This window comes from Terrapene carolina, unplaced genomic scaffold, assembly GCF_002925995.2.
Source record: "Terrapene carolina triunguis isolate 2854851 unplaced genomic scaffold, T_m_triunguis-2.0 Scaffold58, whole genome shotgun sequence".
NCBI classification, from domain to species: Eukaryota; Metazoa; Chordata; order Testudines; family Emydidae; genus Terrapene; species Terrapene triunguis.
The window spans coordinates 105,083,509-105,105,715 of NW_020664409.1; the positions used below are offsets into that span (position 1 = coordinate 105,083,509).

The 22,207-nt window shown below is 37.9% G+C and overlaps 1 protein-coding gene across 1 annotated transcript in view; it reads right to left on the minus strand.

The window, feature by feature from the left end:
• TRAPPC9 (trafficking protein particle complex 9) overlaps positions 1-22,207 on the minus strand; it is an 848,931-nt gene that overhangs the window by 801,844 nt on the left and 24,880 nt on the right. Inside the window, exons 3-7 of the mRNA XM_026646706.1 lie at positions 21,193-21,338; positions 18,876-19,004; positions 15,782-15,808; positions 6,244-6,365; positions 4,792-4,917 (exon numbers count right to left, since the gene is read on the minus strand). Coding sequence (XP_026502491.1) covers positions 4,792-4,917; positions 6,244-6,365; positions 15,782-15,808; positions 18,876-19,004; positions 21,193-21,338 — 550 coding nt within the window. The remainder of the gene's footprint in view (positions 1-4,791; positions 4,918-6,243; positions 6,366-15,781; positions 15,809-18,875; positions 19,005-21,192; positions 21,339-22,207) is intronic.

The window sequence follows — 22,207 nt, forward strand, 5'->3', positions numbered from 1 at the left end:
CGATAAACGTCACAAAAACAACAGAAATGGTTACTTGCATCTAAAGGCTTGTCTACACAGAGCAATAATGCAGATAACGGGAGTGTCATTTCTAAAGCACACTAACGTATTGCACATTAACTGGTCCATCTAGACCAGGGGTCTTACAGTCCTGGCCCACGGGCCATCTGCAGCCTCAGAACCTCCCCACTGCGGCCCACGGAGAAGAGAGGCATGCAGACATGCTGCTGGCAGTGTCTGCTGCAGGCGCCACTCTGCGCAGCTCCCATTGGCTGGGGGAGAGGGACAGAGATACCATCACTAGACGCCGGGCAGAGTCAGCCATGGAGGCAACAACAATAGTTGCCGGGCAGAGTCAGCAACAATAGTTGCCAGGCAGAGTCAGCCATGGAGGCAGTGTCACTTTTTTCCCCACAATGAATATAAACAAGTCAAAATACCGAACACAACTATCTGATGCACACCTTGCTACAATCCTGAAGATTTCAACTGCTCAGTCACTGAGGCCAAACATCAACAAACTGACAGAACTGAAGCGTTGCCAGGTGTGTGGTAAACACTAAAAACTCTCTGGCATATGAAGAATTGTATAAAGTTGTATGACCATTATTATTTCTAAAAAATTCAAAATAAAAAATACAATATAAACATTTTCTTTTCTGAACACCATCTTCAGTGACATTATTGGCACGCTGGGAGGATTTGAGGACTGGCACTGGCCCTAAAGTAAATTGAGTTTGAGATCCCTGATCTAGACCCTGCTGGCGTGCATTAAAGATTCCCTAGTGTGCTTTAAAGTAGTGCTGTTTGAAACAGTATTATATTAAAGCACACTAAGGAACATTACAAAGAGATTACTCACTACAATATATACTACTGTAATGAATAATGTATATTATATAAAAAACTCACAGGACAAAGAATGCCTAGAAAGCCACCAATATTTACATAAAACTCAAAAATGGCTAAAAAATAAACTCCAAAAAATAAAATTGATAAACCAAAAAAAGCTGAAGCCCTAATTATATTCATGCATGTGGAACTCTAATGTCAAGAATACACATTTCTTACAGATTTACCATCTTGTAAATTTCCAAACCTTTTTCAATAGGCTAACAAATTCAGAAAAAAGGACGACAGACGTCCCAGCTTAATCCTTCTTTGATTTTATAAATTTCAAAGTACAATGTAAATATTAAACCTCATGCTTCTGGACAAAAATCATACAGCCCACTGGAGTCAGGAAATAGACACTGAAAAGCTTAATCTTGATAGGCATCAAATTCTACGAAAGAAGAAACTTGATCAAAACCTACAAGTTTTCTCTAGTTTACACAGCTGCTGCACTTCGGTATGATATCCGATTTAAGCTCACTATTTCTCTCTTGTTTAACTGTAAAGTACACTGAAGTTAAATAGAGAAAAAAGTGTCTTGTTTTGGAAAAGTCAGAGGCTGTTAGACAATATTTCAGTTCTGTAATATCCTAGTAACAAGCAATAACAAGTTCTTGTAGTGTATCACTGCTGACAGCTGGTACACAATACATAGCTTGGGCAAACAACCCATAATACAAGACTTTAAATCACTGACAACTATCATAAGAAAGTATGTTTGATAACTTTAAAGGTATGAACACAACTTCACTCAAAAAAGTCACTAATATACAAAGGAAAAAACTAGTGTTTAAGTAACTCTTGCTCCAGGATTGAGAATATCTAAAGGCAAAGAGTATAGGAGTTCAATGAGAAACATCTGTCACTACCTAATTGGGGCAGTCTAAGTTTATAGAGTCCAGCAGTGCTTCTCAGAGGAGCCAACCGACAAACCATCTCTCCCTCTCCCCAAGAGCCAAATGCCAATGCTTCAAATTCAAACCCCCCAAAGTTCCAAACAAGCAGTCTGGGTAGAGCTTCTGTCCAGAAGTCCAAGCCTCTATGTCTCCATGTACCCAGTGGCAGGTGTTCTTTGAGGGCTTCGTCCCAAAATATACCCCATCATACAATTATGCTTAATATGTATCCTAAGACAGTATCTTATAACAATTTTCATATCAACTTAGTTATTTTTCCACAACCTCAAAGGAAGATTCCAGTCATAACATGTGTGATACTTAAATATTTACTAGACAAGAACATAGGTGCTATAAATGAATTTTCAAAACAATATTTAGATGCATCTGTCAGTCTCTCTTGCTCATTGTAACTGATATGTCAGAGGAAGACAAAATAATTATAATGCATCTAGCCAACTGTGCAACATATAAAGGCAAATGGGAGGCCTCCCATTTCTAATCTGAAGAGTGTTAAAGCAAAAGTGAGGGGAACAATACAATGACAGAAGATTCAAGCCAAAGGAAAATCCATCCAGAGCCAAGGTGTATTGCTCCAAATATCTGCAGAAGAGAGCTGGTAGAGCTTGGCACTGTCATTTGAGACAAAAATCTATAGCCACAATGCCCCACTCATCCAATTTAACACATCTATCTTTAGTAATAATTACACTAGTATCTATTAATTTAATTTAATCTATTTTTCACAGATTTTAAGGCCAGAAAAAACTGCTATCTAGTCTAACCTCCTACATAACACAAGCCAAAGAATTTCACCTCTTGATTTATGCCACAACTTCTTGTTGAACTACAGCATATCTTTTAGTAAGAGATCCACCTTTATTTAAAAAGACTTCAAGTGATGGAGATTGCACCACTTGCCATGGTAAATTGTTCTAATAGTTAATTATCCTCATTGTTTAAAAAAATTGCCTTGTTTTAGTCTGAATTTCTAGTTTCAACTTTCAGTCACTGGATCTTTTTATGCTTTCCTTCCTAGATTAAAGAGCTCTGCACTAATAGAAACCTTTACTCCAGCACATACTTTTAGATCTTTTTCTAAACACAGAGGAAGACAGTCCTTTGTCTTCAAAGCATACAATCTGGGAATCATTCTCCAGAAGAAATTTTTCCATTCAGCCACTTGTTTGGTAGTTGAGAGGACTCAGAATGTGGAGCATTCAGACAACAAATTGGTCTCTGCCCACTTGACAAGCAAAAATGACTCAGTGCTTTGACTTCTGAACCTACTCCCTGTCCGAAATCAATACAGGTTCGAATACTCGAGTGGAGGAGGGAAATTGAAAACAGAGGCAGATTGTAATTCAAAAACAGGTGGCAGTTTATTAATGGGGAACAAATCACAACTTGGGCTGGGGAGGAGCACTTTTATCAACTAACAATACAAACTCAATTGAAAGAGGAACAAGTGACCAACCAAAACTGTCACCAGAGCAGCACTATAAAACAGTCTATATACACTTAACACAAAGAAGCAGTAGTATAAAACAAGCTATATACAGTTAACAACAAGGAATCAGGTAATTTACAACCAACTATTTACCAAAAGCCAGAACAAGTATACAAAACTGAGTAAACTGTAACCATTTACCCTTTATACACTATACAGGAGATTCGGTACCAAGTAATATAGAAAAAGGGCCTAACCAACAAAATGTCTACAAAAATTAATACATGCATACCACACTCCAGGCGCAGCTGACCAGCAGTACAGACACCAGGGACATGATGAGATGTAATCCAAAAGAACACGACACGAGCTAGCTAAATCCGGAGGAGATCCTGGCTGAAAGGGTGATCAGGCCTTCCAGCTAACACGCGGACACTCCTGCTGATTTAGACCAGAGACATAGTTTTGTTCGAAGACCCTTGCACGTGCTAGCATCTAATTGGTTCTCCGCCCCTACACCAACCAGGCTCCGAGCTGGTGCCCTCCACGTAACAGGCACTGCACACGGCACACTAGGCTTATGCACACGGCCCGCTGGAATTGTAGCACACGGTACCAATGTGACCTACAATTGACCAGGCGGAAGGTTCGAGAATGGTCACACGGCCCCAATGTGTTGCACACGACACCAAGGCACTGCACTCAGCACTAAGGTGCTGCACACGACACCAATGTGACCTTCTGACTGGCAATTGGCCATCCAGACGCCATGACAGGGCGTAGGGCTGCGACACTCCCTCCACTAGTACAGTAATAGAGATTCACCTAGTCAGATGTCCTGCAGGGAAGAACTATACATCCCTTCTGCAAGCGACAGTTGAATGAAGTGATCATTGCCATTGTACCGACCTGTTAAGGATGTGTTTTCTACACATAACTGCAGGCTGGAAGTGCCAAGTGTGAATCATTCCACAAGTTCCAGGACATATTCATAGAATAATTTCTCTTTCAAGGATCACATTGTCTGAGCTGACAAATGTCCAGTTGAGGCTCACCGCAAGACCCTCACCATATGAAAGACTTATTCATGTAATCTGATATATTTTTATGCTGGGCTTTGAATCTGGTTTTCAGTGGTTTGAATTTTTTTAAATAAAATATACTGTATTGTACATATAATGTTCATACCTCACATAACAGACACAGCTGAGGAATAATAGGTATGATACAACTGATAATGTGGCCAATTTTCTCTAGCATAGCTTTCCAATAAGACCTTGGACAACTGGGCATCCCTAAAACACCTTTATTCTTCATTTGAAGAGTATCACGAATAGTCTTCAATCTCATACACCAAGCCTCCATATTTTAGATGGAGTTGTTAGTGTTTCTAACATGCTTTGAGATCATGGGATGTAAGGTGCTAAAGAGATGTAAAGCATTAGTTTCAAGACAGAATAGCAAAACAAGGTTCCTAAATTCAAGGATTTTTCACCCCTTAATGATTTTTTCATTCTCAGTTTAAAAAAACCCAACAGTTTATACACTCACCTGACGAAGGTTGATATAAACTGCATTCTGAAGAAACTCAGATGCTTCCATGCTTTTTTTCTGTATTGCTAGGACTCTCACTGCCTTCACACAGGCTTCCAACTCAATTACACCAGCATTTTTATACTTGAAAAGAGGAAACAAAAATAACTGAAGTGCCTTAATATGCAAGCATGCCTCTGTCAGGCTTGAAAAATGTTTCTGTGCATGCAAGTCATCACACATTTCATTCTTTTCACTTCACCAAAATCCATACAATTACCTCTGAACACTAATGATTACATTGTTTGATTAGCAACCTATGATGCATGCTAATGAACAACAATTCATCCTTAAAGAACTACTAAAGTCAGCTTCATCCTCAGTGTAATTTTAACTACCTGTATACAACAGTTTTCTTCATTTGGAGATTCTTCTTTCATTGCAAACATGACATTAAAACCCATATTTTTTAAAACTCAGTTTTAGAACAATGCAAAATAAAGGTTTTGAAGCTTAAAGGAGGGTATGACAGAACTGAACAAAATGTTAAAATACAGCTAGGCACTGTTATGTTATACCATGAAATGTATCCGTTGTACAGATGAGGATACCCATTAACTCTGATACAAAAGGGAATTTATAATACAAAGGTTTTTTTGTCTAAACGGAAGTTTACAGCTACCTTAACACCATATGCTCTGAGGATGCAGTCTAGACACAGAAATCTGGAAAAAGGGTCCAGTATGGCTGATGGCTTTAAAAAGTTCCTTTTAGTCTCCATTTAAGGATCAGCCAAAAGAATATTTGCCTTTACTATTTCTTCACGTCCCCCCACCTCCTCCTTCACACGCTCCTGAGACTATGTTCTAAATATTTGATTCCAGGAAAGGTACCATTAATTGCAAACCCTTCAATAAACTCAAGACACCTCTCAAAGATTGCTACAGCATACATACAGTATGTTAGTCAGCTTACACAGTAAAATGTCAATGATAGAAATATGCATGAATATTCAAAAGTATAACTGTGCCCACCAATTAACAGAGAATTTCCCCAAAATAACTAGCATTTAATAAAAGCACTTTATGTTCATACACCCCTCTAAAAAGATATACTAATTAATCTACAGACTTTACAGTCTAAAGGCACAAGTGGTACAGTACATAGTACAACTCAACAGAACACCATAGTTTGAGGTTGGTCCCTTGTAGTGTGAAAGCTTAACCAGAATTCTGAAATGGACAGATCCCCTATCAGAGAGCAGACTCTATATGCCCTCTGTGTGCTGTACTGTTATAAGTTACTCATGTTTCTTACAACATTATTGTACCCTTACACAAATGAAAAGAATATGCCAACATTTATATGTACTTTATAGGCAGGTGATCTTTAACACCAACTAAAAATACATTGACAGTACACTGGAATTGATGCATGTATGGAAATTTCTCATAATGCACATAAGGTTACCTTGCTGTAGTAAGAAATGGCCTCTTTATATTTATCTATGATGTCTTCAGGGCCAAGGCAGTTCTTGGCACGTCCTATTTCAGCACTAGTATCTGCATTTATACCATTTGAAGTGAGGGCACCTACAGTGGAACAGAGTAAGGAATGAGCAGGAAGCTTCTAGTTAAAATTAAACATATCTAATAAGCTAGAATACAAAATAGGTTTCAGTGAAGTGTACATAATGAATAAATAAAGCAGCCATGTCCTGGCTGAATGACAAATGACTGTAGAATATTATGCCTTACTAAAATGAACAAAAAAAAGTAATTCAATCATAAAAAAGGCAAACAGGAGATATAGCTATTTGGTTATGAAAGAACATTCAATATATGAATTTATGGTCTCCTATACCTACCTCGATGTTCAGACTTTGTTTTTAAAAAAGGGTTTTACTTCAAGAATTAAATAACCATAGCTCATTCAAAATTATACAATTTAACTTTGAGAAGCTTTCCATTTGTATGATTTATGTTTTAATTTTACATTTTATATTTTTAAAAATTTAGTGGACAATTTTACATAACAAAATTTCATAAATTCTACCATTCAGAATCACTATCAAAACACTCCGAAATCCTTTAAAATGAACCTCTCTCTTTCATATATCCAACCTCAGAAAACCATAGGAAAACAAGTAAGCCTTGCAGCACATCCTAAAGGCCATCAAATCTGAGCCTGTCATACGAAGGATACAGGAAGCAAGTTCACATCCTGAGGACTCCCTAACCAAGTACATATTGCAACCAGCGCCCTCCAACTCTCTGGCCTCCCTCCAGGCCTCTTTAATCACTAACTCCTGTTATTCCCCTTTGCTTAATCTTTCCCAAAATAAAAAAATAAAATAAAGGGATTGTGTCAAAGAAGGGGAAATTTAAGCGATGAGACATGTTCCCATTACCACCTTAATTCCTTTGCTTGTATGTTTATCCTTGTCCATTTGTGTTTTGTCTTTTTAAGTTGCAAGCTCTTCAAGGAACGGGACCATATAGCCCATGGGTTTAGAGTCTAGCACAATAGGGCCCAAATCCTGATTGGGTCCTTTGGAGGCTCCCACAATACAAATAATACTAACAAACAATAACCATTGTCCTTGCTAAGAAGCTCTTCCTATTATTTAGAGTAAACTATGGACCTGAATAATGAAACTATCATCATTACAACTGGAATATTGAGCAATTTTCAAAGTTTTTATTTTAGAAGTTATATCTTTAAGTACAACCGAATTTTATTGTACAAATCCATTTAGCACGTATTTATAACATTGTTTTTTTCATGCAACATGATACTAGTATATACGATACTATATTTATCAGATAGGAACATATTGTTCTGGAGAGTTTTATAAATGTTTTACAGCTCCAAGTCCATTTATTAGAAATGTCATTCTATACAGAAGTCAGTGATAAGAAGCGATACAGATTTACTACACCTCTACCTCGATATAACGCTGTCCTCGGGAGCCAAAAAATCTTACCGCGTTATAGGTGAAACCGCATTATATCAAACTTGCTTTGATCCGCCGGAGTGCACAGCCCCGCCCCCCCCGGAGCACTGCTTTACTGCATTATATCCGAATTCATGTTATATCGGGTCGCATTATATCAGAGTAGAGGTGTATTTTGAAAATCTAAAAGCTGAAACGACAATTTCTGTAAAGTCCTTTTTAACAGGATGCTTTCACAATTGTCAGTTTAGAAAACAGAATTATAGCTTCTTTATATAAATGTGCATGATGTATCATACATACAATAGAACCTTTGAATAATCAATAGCGAACCAGGCGTAAGTGCTCTTAACATTTAGCAGTGGACTAAATTTTGGTTCCAATGATGTTTATTGGTGTAATATGAAACATTTGAGTATTTTTCAAGTCAAATATTACATAAAACAGCCTAAAACCAGAAGAAAATGTTAACAAGCTAGAATGGGGAACAGAACCTCACACAAAATCCAGTATATAGTCTCAATGTGAAACCATCCTGAACATCAAACAAATTGTGTTAAGTTTTTAATAAATTGTTCAGAATTCTGAAGATCTAATATAATGATGGTAGTTCATTCCCACGTAAAATAATTATTTTATGGCTACACATTCTACACACCATGCGTGTTTCATTTATGAATTACTGGCCTCCATGTAACAACTCCTTCACCATTAAGAGTCAATACTGGATCTATGTATGTTTCACACTGGATATTATTGCATACTTCACCAAAGATGGAAATCAATAGTCTGATGTGACAGAAAAACCATCCATTACGAATAATGATAGGACTAATGATTACTTTGCATCCCCCATTAGTAACCAGTGGATAATCTTAGATAAAGATGTGAGAACTGATGAATTAGTTAATATTGTACATCAAGTATTCAGAGTATGATTCGTTTTGATAAGATATTAATATTCACAGGCCTATACTCCAACTTATTCAACCAATAAAATATCAGAATATTGTGCAAAATTATACTGAAGGGATATGTTTCATAAGAGACCTATTTTGATATAGATGTTCAGGGTTTGAAAAATCCACTCATTAGGTGAGAGAAAAGTTTTCCCTAGTGAGCGGAGAAGACCTAAACTCACAATTTTAGCAGAATTCTTACTGTTGCGAAGATTAAATTTCACTCACATTTGAAAGATAAGTGATACAGTTTCATCTTTCTGAATCTGTAGGCAGACAATTCCAATATTTCTCTTGCTGCTAAAAGCTTTCCCACACAGTAGCAGAATAAAATGAAGATGACTGGTTATTTTCACTAAAACGCTTCAGATACCCGCGGACAAAAGCTAGGCAGCCTTGGACCACGTCAGTTTCATAACACTACTGAAGAAAGCTACCAGAAAACAGATACCAAAGTTAATCAAACAGAAGATCCTCCCCAGAATAGATGCTGGGAGAGAGATGAGAAGATAAACCTTTTTCTTCCCCTCCCCTTTTTTGCAAATTTCAAAAAGATGGAGGAGTAGTAGGGTGTAAGTCTTGCTGGAGCCCTACACATAACTAAGAGTATGAACCAGAGTAGGCCTAGGCAGTATAGTAACACACCAGGTATTGTCTAACCAAGTAAGCACATTCCTTACCAGAGAGAATGGTACAGAAACACCTACAGTTCTCAAGCAACTGTGTAAACAAATTCCCTAGAGATTGTACAGGAAAACACTGACCTCTCATAAAATAAGAATGTGAAGACAGGATAATGGATGAGGATGTTTTGTTCTAACTAGAAGGTACAAGGTATAAAGGTGAAACACTCCTGATGTTGTTAGTTAATAATTAACTTGTTTGTACCAATGTATAAAAGGAGAAGCCACAGGAGGGGCACCTTTGCATCAGCCAAGGGGACAGCATCCTGTTATGTTTGCCTTGTCATGGGCAAACCTCTGTTAGTGTCCCTGTGACCAATTGGACAGGGCACTAGTACTGTGCTTTGCGGACAATAAACTTGGCCAAGCATCTTTACCACCAAATGAGCCCGTGGACTTTCTTTACGAATAACATTGAGGTCTGCTGAATCAACATGCTGCCCTCTGACAGTGCAGATAACACTGGAGGCTTCAAGAATAGCAGTACTAACAATTCTGCAGCACCAGCAACACTCTGCAGCACTAACAACATGGAGAATAGTCACAAGGCCCTGGAGTGCAAGAAAAGACCCCTTCCTCCCTTCCAATGAATAAAATCCAAGGGCACCATTAATAAAATTCCTAGCACCCTATCTCTTGCCAACAACCAGAGATGGTGGGACTAGGCTTCTCACCAGGGACATCACTGGTGGAGGCCCATCATGGTAACCTTTTATATCTACCTCTGACTAACTGGTTTAATCCTCCAGCTAGTAGAGGTCTTAAATTTTTGAATCTTAGTATCAGACAGTGGTGATATCAGGTATCACTCATTTAAGGCAAGAGATCTTGAAATAAAATGGATTCTTTGTGAAAGAATAAGAAAGAGCAAAAAAAAAATACCCTAAACTTAATTTCCCCAATACTAATTTCTCCCTACTGTTACTCACACCTTCTTGTCAACTGTCTGTAATGGGCCACTCTCTTACCACTTCAAAAGTTATTTCTCCTCCATTGGTATCCCGCTGTTAATTGATTTATCTCGTTAGACTGACTTAACACTTGGTAAAGCACCCCACATCCTTTCATGTATTTATACCTGTTCCTGTATCTTTTACTTCATTCATCCGATGAAGTGGGTTCTAGCCCACGAAAGCTTATGCCCAAATAAATTTGTTAGTCTCTAAGGCTACGTCTACACTACCCGCCTAAATCGGCGGGTAGAAATCGATCTCTCAGGGATCGAAATATCGCGTCTCATCGCGATGCAATATTCGATCCCCGAATCGACGCTTGTACTCCACCAGCGGAGGTAGGAGTAAGCGCCGTTGATGGGGGAGTCGCAGAGGTCGATTTGCCGCTGTCCTCACAGCGGGGTAAGTCAGCTCCGATACGTCGAATTCAGCTACGCGAATTTGCATATCTTAAATCGACCCCCCCGTCCCCACCGTAGTGAGGACATAGCCTAAAGTGCTACAAGGACTCCTTGTTTTTTTTGCTGATACAGACTAACACGGCTACCACTGAAACCTGAAAAAAGAGCAACTAGTTATAGTACTAATTATCTGAATTACTATACATACTAAAAATTCAACAAGCAAAGAATAGATACATTAGCAGTTAGATATTTACACTGCCAGATGATCCTTCTCTGTCCTGGTTAGAATTCTTTGCACCATATACAAGGACAAAACTAGTGAATTATAGAACAATCATCTTTACTTCAGTACCCAGAAAGATAATGGAGTAAAACAATCAATCTGTAAGCACCTACAAGAAAATAAGGTAATAAACAATAGTTATCATGGATTTGTCAAGAACAAATTATGTCAACCAACCTAATATCCTCTATTGACAGGGTAAGAAGCCTTGCGGACGGGGGGGGAAGCAGTAAATGTCATATCTCAACTTAAGTAAGGCTTTTGATACTGTCTCATATGACCATCTCATAAACAAACTAGAGAAGTATAGCCTAGACGAACCTACTATAAGGTGGGTGCACAGATGGCTGGAAAACCGTACTCAGAGATTAGTCATTAATGGCTCACAATCAAGCTGGAAGCGGATTATCAAATGGGGTCCCACAGGGATCTGTCCTTGGTCTGTTTCTGTTCAATACCTTCATGAATGATTTGGATAAGGGTATACAGAGTATACTTATAAAGTTTGCAGATGGTACCAAGCTGTGAGAGGTTGCAAGCGCTTTAGAGGATGAAATTCAATAAGTACAAATGCAAACTATTACAAATTATGAAGGAATAATCAACTGTCAATCAAGCAAATACAAAATGAGAAATGACTGCTTAGGAAGGAGTACTGCAGAAAAGGATCTGAGGGTTATAGTGGATCACAAACTAAATATGATTCAACAATACAGTACTGTTGCAAAAAAGCAAACATCATTTTGGGATGTATTAGCAGGAGTGTTGTAAGCAAGACACAAGAAGTAATTCTTCCACTCTACTCTGCACTGATAAGGTCTCAACTGGAGTACAGTGTCCAGTTTTGGGCACCACGCTTGAGGAAAAATGTGGACAAATTGAAGAAAGTCCAGAGGAGAGCAACAAAATGATTAAAGGTCTAGAAAACATGATCTATGAGGAAAGATTGAAAAAATTGGGTTTGTTTAGTCTGGAAAAGAAGACTGAGGCAGGACATGATAACAATCTTCAAGTATGTAAAAGGCTGTTATAAAGAGGAAGGTGATAAATGGTTATCCTTAATCACTGAGGACAGGACAAGAAGTAATGGGCTTAAATTGCACCAAGGGAGATTTAGGTTAGATAGTAGCAAAAACTTAACTGTAGGGTAGTTAAGCCGAAGAACAAATTACCTGTGGAATCTCAGCCACTGGAGGTTTTTAAGAACAGGTTAGACAAACATCTGTCAGGGATGGTCTAGAAGATAATACTTAGTCCTGCATCAATCCAGGGGACTGCATTCGATGACCTATCAAGGTTCCTACATTTCTATGATTCTATATACTTGGGGAAAATCAATATTTTAAAAATAGAGCTGTTAAAGCTAAAACAGTCTTTATCCGGACTTCTATGGTAGTAACTGAGAAAAAAGTGAGCAGTAGATTTCAAGTCACTGTCAGGCTAGCCGGAACTGACACAAAATTTAAAAGAAACCACATGGGGAGCACAAAAAATAATACTTTTTATTAAAGCTCTGCTCAGTCTTCTGTTATTTAGTCAGATTCATCTCTCCTTGTGTTAGAACTGTGATTCTACAATTTGCATTCAATGGTTTAATTTGTGCTGTTAAAGAATGAGCCCACGAGAGAAATGTTCTGAATAAAAGACTGCCTTGATAAGAAAATAGGGAAATATAGATTCCAAATTACCTGAAATAAAAAAAAACATCTGTGGCTGCATCTAGTAAAAGGGCTTATGAATGAAGTTATGAAGAGAATAAAGCCTTAAAGCCAATAGAGATATCAGAACAAAAAAGAAGTAGGAATATAAAGATTAAACCACCACAAAATATCGCCAGAATACAATAGTGTTTAAAACAGAATGGCTGACAGTCTCTAGGATCTCTGAAATTTCTTCAAGTTAATGAATTGAAGGAGATTCAGGAGCTCACTTTCAAAAAAATCTGAGACACAGCAGGCAATCTTGATAGGATTATATGTCCTACTTCAAAATTAAGGAATGAATGCTCAGAACTCTAAGAAAAATCTCATATTTTCTTCCAGTAATCTAAAATTATGTAGATGGATTTTTAAAAGGGCTAGAGTTTTAAGTAATATTAATTTTATCTTGCCTCTCTGTCTCTATTTTTATATATGTATATGTATATAAAGAATAATAAAATCTTGTTCTTCAAGGTTAAACACCGCATATAACTATTTAGATGCATTATAGCGAATTTTTGCTTTCCCCTAAAGCATAAATAAAGCATTGATCACTAGCAGTGACAGGATACGAGACTTAAACAATTGGTCTGCTCCATCGCAGCATATCTTATGTTCCAGACAAGGCACCCACGTTATCTAAGTCATCTGGCAAAGTCATTCATTTCAAGAAGACATAATGAGATTCTACCTGCCTTTTTAGGGTTTAAGTGATAAGTACAGAAAAGGGCAAAATGATTAGGCGTATGAAACGACTAAGGAGGGATATGATAGAGGTCTATAAAATTATTACTGGTGTGGAGAAAGTAAATAAGGAAGTGTTATTTACTCCTTCTCATAACACACGAACTAGGGGTCACCAAATGTAACAGGCAGTGGGTTTAAAACCAAAAAAAAGGAAGTATTTCTTCACACAATGCACAGTCAACCTGTGGAACTCTTTGCCAGAGGATGTTGTGAAGGCCAAGACTAACAGAGTTCAAAAAAGAACCAGATAATTCATGGAGGACAGGTCCATCAAAGGCTATTAGCCAGGATGGGCAGAGATGGTGTCCCTAGCCTCTGTTTGCCAGAAACTGGGAAAGGGGGACAGGGGATGGATCACTTGATGATTTCCTGTTCTGTTCATTCCCTCTGAAGCACCCAGCACTAGAAGACAGGATACTGGGCTAGATAGACCTTTGGTCTGATCCAGTATGGCCATTCTTATGTTCTTCCCTCAAAAGAGATCACACACTGCCTTCCTCCATTCCAGTCAAATTTACACTTTCACGAAACAGAGTAACAGAGGTTGAATTGGACATGTAGGATCCTCCAGAAGAAGTTCTACAGCTGAAGTTACTGCAAACAACCTGGGTTCCGCAAGCCATGAGAAAAAAAATCAGAGGTGCCTCCAAGCTTAATCCATGGGCACAGGCTCCCCTCCAACTGCAGAATTGGAGGAGAAAATGAGGATCTTACACTCTTACATCAATTGCTTTTGTGAGAAAGCTTATTTAATAAAAAAAGCTACTGAAGAATCCCTAAACCAAAAAATGAATACCGTTTAGATATCTACAAAGCAGCGCTAACAACATATAGGAACAAATACAATACTGTTCATATGAAAACTAGTGGACAATTTTTTCATTTAATTCTAAGCAACTGGGCCATGAACAGTTGTCATGAAAATAGAGAAGTGTGATCTTCACTTAAATATAAAACTTTAAACAATGACTGAAACTATTTTAAATGGTCATTTAAATTTAAGGTGACCCATTTGGCAGTTTCACTGTATCATGTGGGGTTTTTTTTAAGAAAGTAACAGACAGCCTTTATAATCTGTACTAGTTTTAAAACAAAGAAACATTCCTACTGTCATTTCTATATAAAACAGCCCTTTTTCAGCTTATTTTGGATATCTTCATTTTAAAACAATTGTTCCCAGAAAAAACTCATTTGCATATGAAAAACTGAAATACATTGGTAAGGTGTTTCATGTTACATTAACTGGGGGCAAGGAAAATTATGAAATTATAATTAAATAGATCTAAAAGAAGCAAGTAAACCCTTTTGTCGCAAAGTGCTACACAGCACCAAGATAGAAGTATTTTTCATTAGTGCTTATGCAACAAACTGCCTTTAGGGTATGCTGCAAGTCTCATTTCTTCAACTGGCCTATTCTGAACCATATTTGCTGCATACCCACTCTTATACCTGTTCATTTTTTGTTCTTCTATTCATATTGCTAAATGGGATAAGACCTCACTGAAATGGATTGGGTGGCTTGCATCACAGCTTTTGGGTTTGTCATAGTGCCAGATGCTTTGATAGTGTCCAGGTGAATACTGTATTTACATCTTAATGCATTCTATTTGGTTTTTATTGTCTGATTCTCAGATGTCTCAAGAGACACCTTGCGAATGGACTAAATAAATGAATCCCAAATCACATAATTTTGGTCTAATAAACAAGCTACAATTTGTAAATCCTCTTTTGTCATCAACAGCCTTTGGTGGTAAACTGAATGCTGCTTCAGCGTTTGAGCAAAGTAATTATTGAAACAGAAATAAAAACCCACAGGACTAAGAATGCTGGGAAGACACTGTATTTAGAACAGAGTGAAGTCAACATTACTGCTCTAGAAAAAGGCATTAAGACCACTACCTCACAGCATTATTAAAAATGTAACTGGGGGGGGGCGGGGGAAATCAAGGAGTTCTTGTAAGTAAATGGAAAGAGAAAGTTAAGCCAGATTTCTAGCCATTCTGATGTTATTTAGACCGTGTTCTCCAAAATCCATATGATCATGACAAAGTCACAGGTTCAAATTTTTAAAAATGCCTATCAAGTTTTGGATAAGTGACTTGATACATCTTGGGCCTGATTTTAAGAAGTGCTGAGCACCCACAAAACTAAGAGTCAAATCAGGCCCACGCTTTATCAAACTGATACCAAAAACTGAGGCACAAAGTCTGAACCAATTTTGAAAATTTAGCTGTAATCATCCACACAGATGCAAAACAAGTAATAAAAACAAACAAACAAACAAAAAGCTTACTGTCAGAAAACAAGCAAAAAGAGAAAGTACCTGGGTCAATGAGAACTTCTTGCGCCCCTAGGAGGAGGGAAAAAAATTATTTTTTTCAGCCTTAAAAATACAGCCAACATAAAGTAAGCTATTGCAATATATATTTTACAACTATCATCAGTCATGAGCAAAATTACAGGAAAATTATTAAAATCCAGCACAGACATTGCTGTTAAAACAATGGTTGATTAACTTGAAGTCATAGCACATCAATTGTCATTTGGTTTCAACATATTTACCATATCCTGTACCTATATTAACTGTCCTTTTTTAAAAAAATATATTCAGAAAAAAAAAGTTATGATTAGTTCTAAGACCAAACCAAAAGCAAGTAATATTTTTCTTGGATTTTTATTGATATTTTAAAGTCAAATCCTAGTAGATCTTAATTTTTAGTCCGTCCGTCCGTTCCCCCCCACCACACACACACACACACACTTTATTTTTTTGGTTATCAAGCTTCCATAACACAGTCTATTTACAAATGCTTGTAGAGTATTTAACACACAATTACTACCATTAGGACTCTTATACTTTTTTAATGTCTTCTGACTTCCTTTAAAAAGATCATCCCATTTTTTTGAGATTTTGTTAATGACTCTACCATCACAGAGCATGACTCTTCAGAAACTGTGAATGCATGTTGGTGGTAGACTTCAGTCAAGGTTGGGTAGCAGAAAGAAATGCTCCCTACCTCTCAGATGTAGAGGTATTCCATGAGATTCTAATATGGGATGTTTTGTGTAAGGCCCACCCAACAACTCAAACCATTTATGTTAAATATATGGTAAAAGGAGTTTGCATTTGAGAGAAGTGGTTTTTTTTGTTTTTGTTTTTTAATAGATACAGCATCCTGTTGCTCTCAACCTTGGAGAAGGTAATTGAAATGTGAAATGAGGGCTCAATAGCCCCAAATTATTTGTGTTCTTTATCCGATAGCTTGTACTTCCTTAAACTGATTCTCAGCCTCTAGACCAGACAGGTAAGCTAGAGATTTAAAAGCTACAGGAAAACTGGAATTAATTTTCTATACCTAATTCTATAATGCTATTTTACTTGTCACTTTTAAAAATATAAGAAATCAAACAGAAATGCAACTGAAAAAGTAAGGGGACAGAGGGGAGCTGCACAAACAGTATGTACTAAAGAGGAAAAAACAATCAGAAAACCTTACAGGAGAAAGATACAAAAATGGGTACAAAGTTTGTGTTGTAATCAGACCTTTATATATATTTTTGGAGAGATGGTTTGGGATCAGGATATAGTTGCTGTTCCAACAAAGTTCAGAAACCAACTATTTAGACCCCAAAATAACAGTTATAATAACTGGAGCTATAATGTGGACTGTAAAGTAACAGCTCTAGATTAAGATATGTGTTCCTGAAAGGTATGGAGTGAAGAGAACAGACTGAATTAAAATACTAATTGTCTCTATGAATAATGTTTTTTACTTGATGCAGAGAGTGGCTTATGGAAAAGCTTTTAACAAGAAATATAAGAAGTTTATATTTAACAATGTATTAAATATACAACTTGCAGAAGTGACTGGAAGACGCTGCAAATTATTAAATTACAAAACAAAAAGAAAGTAGTAATAAATCACAAAATGTATTTTATTCAGTTATTCTGACAACTATCACTTAATGATAATATACTTTTGTAAAAATAAGTTTTAATAACGAGACCTGACTGCAACATCTACTATTAAATCTTTGCTGAGAAGCAAAGAGAGCCACAACTGTGTGCTTGATGAGTGAGATATCATCTTGTCCAACTTGTAAGACTCATTTTAACACAGGGATTCTCAAACTGGGGGTCGGGAGGTTATTACATGGGGGGGTCGCAAGCTGTCAGCCTCCAACACAAACCTCGCTTTGCCTCCAGCATTTATAATGCTGTTAAATGTTAAAAAAAAAAAGTGTTTTTAATTTATAAAGGAGGGGGGTCGCACACAGAGGCTTGCTGCGTGAAAAGGGTCACTAGTACAAAAGTTTGAGAACCACTGAGGTTATGGGACTAGCTGGACAAAACTATTTACTTAAATGACATGAATACCTGGTGTAATCTTTTGAAACATGCTCTTTTACTGTAAAGTTGAAATGTCAATACATATAATTTGTAATTCATCCTTTGAAAATGCAAAATAAATGTTTGCCAGTTTTGACATGTATATTAAGTAAAGCTATTTTTACAAGATGGAATTAGTTCTGATCACAATTTAAAAAAGAATTTATGGTCAGCTGTTAAAAAAAATCCCCATTCCCTTGTTTAACTCTAAATAGCAAGCAGGCACGCTCTCCAAGGAAGGTAACCTATTTCATAAAAGCTATACAATTAAAGTATTTACAAAAAGCATACTAAAGCCTTTCAATGGCAAGTTGTCAGTTTCCTGACTGGTGTTTAATTTTACAACCAACATTATTTTAATAAAAGACCTACCAAATGGGCTTTGTTTAAAATTGATATGAATTACAATTCAATATTAGAGAATTATAATTCATACAAGAAAGATGCATTATTGGCAAAAAGAACAGGAGTACTTATAAATTTGTTAGTCTCTAAGGTGCCACAAGTACTCCTGTTCTTTTTGCGGATACAGACTAACACGGCTGCTACTTTGAAACATGCATTATTGGCAGAGTATATATGCAAATTTTAAACAAAGTGATACGGTCTTCCAAACAAGCCCTTGAATAAAGAACACCAAAAGCCTTGGATATTGAACATACCCTTCGTATCCTTATCAATTCATATATCCCTCTCACACCATTTATATATTTTCTGAAAATTGCCTGTGTTTTTCCCTGCTGAATGATTTTCACCAAATCTTAACACACAACCAGAGAAATTTTGAACAAATTCTATCTCTGGGTAAGCACATTTCTTAATATCACTACAAAACCATAGGATTTTTATCATAAAAAATAAATCTTCTCACAAAAAAGAAATGTAGTTCAGTTTAATACCATTTTTACCTTTGTGTGAAATTCTTATTCCACATGGGGGGAGGGAGGGGGAAGACTATAGGTTAAGGGTTGCCATTACTAAACATCTGGGGGGAAAAGTCAGAACAGAAGCCCTGTTTAAGGCTTACCTGGTCTGTGTCTGTTGCCTGCCTCAGCGGGAAGAGAACTACCTTGTGCCCTACGAGCCCCAGCTTTACCTCCTGTGCCACCAGGGTAGTGATAGATAACTGATGCTGAGCATAAACCTTCAAGAGCAGCTGGAGATTAAAGATAAAGAAATACTTAATTAACAGAGAATCAATTCATCACATGATATGAAGTATTATAATTTATAATCCTATAAATAGAGCCTCAAAAATCTCACTCTGCCAGGGGCCCCCACAGAAATTTTTTCCATGGTATGCATTGTCAATCCCCGCAAAGCCATCCCCGCTCACCTACTGAGTTCACACCACACTCGGTCCCCTTCAAGCATGTCCCACCCAGGTGCAATCTCATTCCCCATCCCTGAGAAGGAACATGGGCTGCTCGAAATGGAGCAAGGCCAGGCAGGCCCCCAGGGGGGAGCCCTGGTACAGAAGCCAGCCCCACAGCAGCGGCAAGGAGGACCAGTACTGTCAACCCCACTGCTCAGTGTGTCCAGCCAGGTTTGGCTCTGCAGCTCCTCCATCACGATGGCGGGACCACGGTAGTGCTGAACTTCAGTGCATAGGGGCCACAATGCAACTCTCTCGATTTTGGCCCCATGGATCTCTCCATCATGATGCTTTCAGCAATCTCTGTCATAAAGGAGGGGCCACACTTGTCTGGGCAGTGGGGCGGCCAGCCCTGCTCCTCCTTGCCACTGTCAATGGTACGCATCACGTGTAACATGTGTATGGCTACATATATACCACTGCACCCTTCAGGAATAAAAATTTTGTCTGGCTCCTTCTCACGCTAGAACAGAACGTTCTAAGCACCATTGTTCCTTTTTCAAGAGTGGAAGGAAAAAGACAGGAAGTAGAGTGGCTGAAGCTGATAGGTCTTTTGCAAGAGGGGAGCCATGAAGTAAAATAACTCAAAGACGTGCCTGTGGGCGTATGTCTACGCTTAGCTGGAGGTGCAAATTCCAGTTTAAGGATACATACCGCATGCTATCTCCAATCAAGCTAGTGCACTAAAAATAGATTGTAGGTATGGCAGTGTGAGCAGACAGCCACCCCAAGTACACACCTAGCATCTTGGATAGCTACATACTCGAAGTGGCTAGCCCCTTTTGCCACTTGCACCATTGCAGCTACACTATTTTTAGCACAACAGCTTGATCAGATCTAGCATGTGTATGTCTCCTTGCACCAGAATTTACACCTCCAGCTCAAAGTGTATACATATCTTAAGAGGAGCGGAAGGAGAAGCAAAGAGCAGAGCAGCAAGAGCTGCTAGTGATTTCCCTACATGAATGATGTAAAGGTCTAGAAAACATGACCTATAAGGGAAGATTGAAAAAAATTGGGTTTGTTTAGTCTGGAGAAGAGAAGACTGAGGGGGTACATGATAAGAGTTTTCAAGTACATAAAAGGTTGTTACAAGGATGTGGAGGGTGAAAAATTGTTCTCGTTAACCTTTGAGGACAGGACAAGAAGCAATGGGCTTAAATTGCAGCAATGGAGGTTGAGATTGGATATTAGGAAAATCTTCCTAACCATTTGGGTAGTTAAACACTGGAACAAATTGCTTAGGGAGGTTTTTAAGAACAGGTTAGACAAACATCTGTCAAGAATGGTCTTGTTATTACGTAGTCCTGCCTTGAGAGCAGGGGACTGGACTAGATGATGGATTGAGGTCCCTACACTTCTGTGATTCTATGGAGGAACGAGAATCAGCAGCTAAGCGTCCAATGACCACTTGTGCACCTAGGAGAGAAGCAACAGCAGCACAAGAAAAAGAGAGGTCTGCAAGAGATGAAGCCTAGGGGCCAAAACTGTTTTGCATGAGGTGAAAGGAGTGAAGGTATGTCAATGTAAGTTAAATATATGTGGGTTTGGCAGCCACAGGGGCATACATTTTTTCATCCAATCTTTACTATGACTCATACAGGCAGGATATGAAACATTTTTCCCCACACCTATTCACCTGAGGACTAAAATCACCTTTTTAAAAACAGCTATTAAATAAGTCATGCATAATGAAGTTATGCTACAGAAGGACATATTTTATATTGCAAATATGCTAAATTTTCACTTTCTATAACAAACAGTATTTTCCTTGCATTCTTAGTCACATACTAATTATTTTGGCTTGATTTTCAAGTCACATTTTATTGGATTTTTTTAAGTGTCTTTTTAAGTGCATTTAATTGCTGCCTTTTTATATTGCAGCAGGAAGGCTACAAAAAGCTACCATCATTTGCTTTGTACCAGAATCTTAAATCATTTGTGTTTTATCCGCATCAATTAAGCCTACCTCCAAGCCACAAAAAGTCATTTACAGACCGCAGAAGTTCCACAGCCATATGATAATGTACCAAGGAATCTTGTAACATCCCAGCTTGTAGACACAGATCACCAACATGTTTCCGCATCCGACCTTGACAACGTTTCTTATAATGTCTGAAATATAAAAGATAGTGTATAGTTACTCCCACAATACCTCCATCCTATGAGCTGAGAAAGCATCGAGTTACGTAAATAGAGAGGGAAGAATAAAAACAAGTATCACTGAGACATTAAACATGGCTGTGACGTTATTGATGTGAACTGTGACCATGTAGATCATTGTTGCAACCAAGGTCCTATAGTTGCACCAAATCTTGTACAAAGGAGGTCAAGTAAGGCGTCTATAGAAAGGTTGTAATTCGCTGTTTTATGCTGTCTGTAAGTCTGTATCATTTTTGTATTTGACGTTACGAATATTGGCTATGTACTTGTATCTCAATGTGTTTGATTTTAAGTAGCCTCAGTGAAGCTTTGGTCAGCTTCTTGAGAAAGGACCGTTCTCAGTAAGTGCCCAATCAAGAAACACTTAACTGACAATGGACTTTGGGAGATGCCAATCCACATCTGAGCTTTCTTGGAATGTTCAAACTAACATGTAAACAATGGCGTCAGCCTGCAAAAATCTGAATCATTCATGGACATGTGACTTGCCCAGGTGGCTACAAACTCCATCTTGTTGCAGTGACTTTGCACAGAAGAACAAAGGGGTTTCTGCCCATAAGAGAGAATATAAAAGGCCCTGGAAGCCTCTCCATTTTGTCTTCAGCTGGCTCAAGAGACGGCCTCTCCACCCCAAAGAGATGCCTGAAAAAAAAAAAAAACTGGGACAAAGGACTATAACTAAGGGGGTGTGAGTGACTGCTGGACCCACATAAACCACGTTAGTCTGAAAAGGATTGGGCCCAGACTAGGAAGGAGTCTAGTCTGTGAAAGAAGCTTATTGGGACATCTTGAGGGTGAGATTTTCCTGTATTCAGTTTATT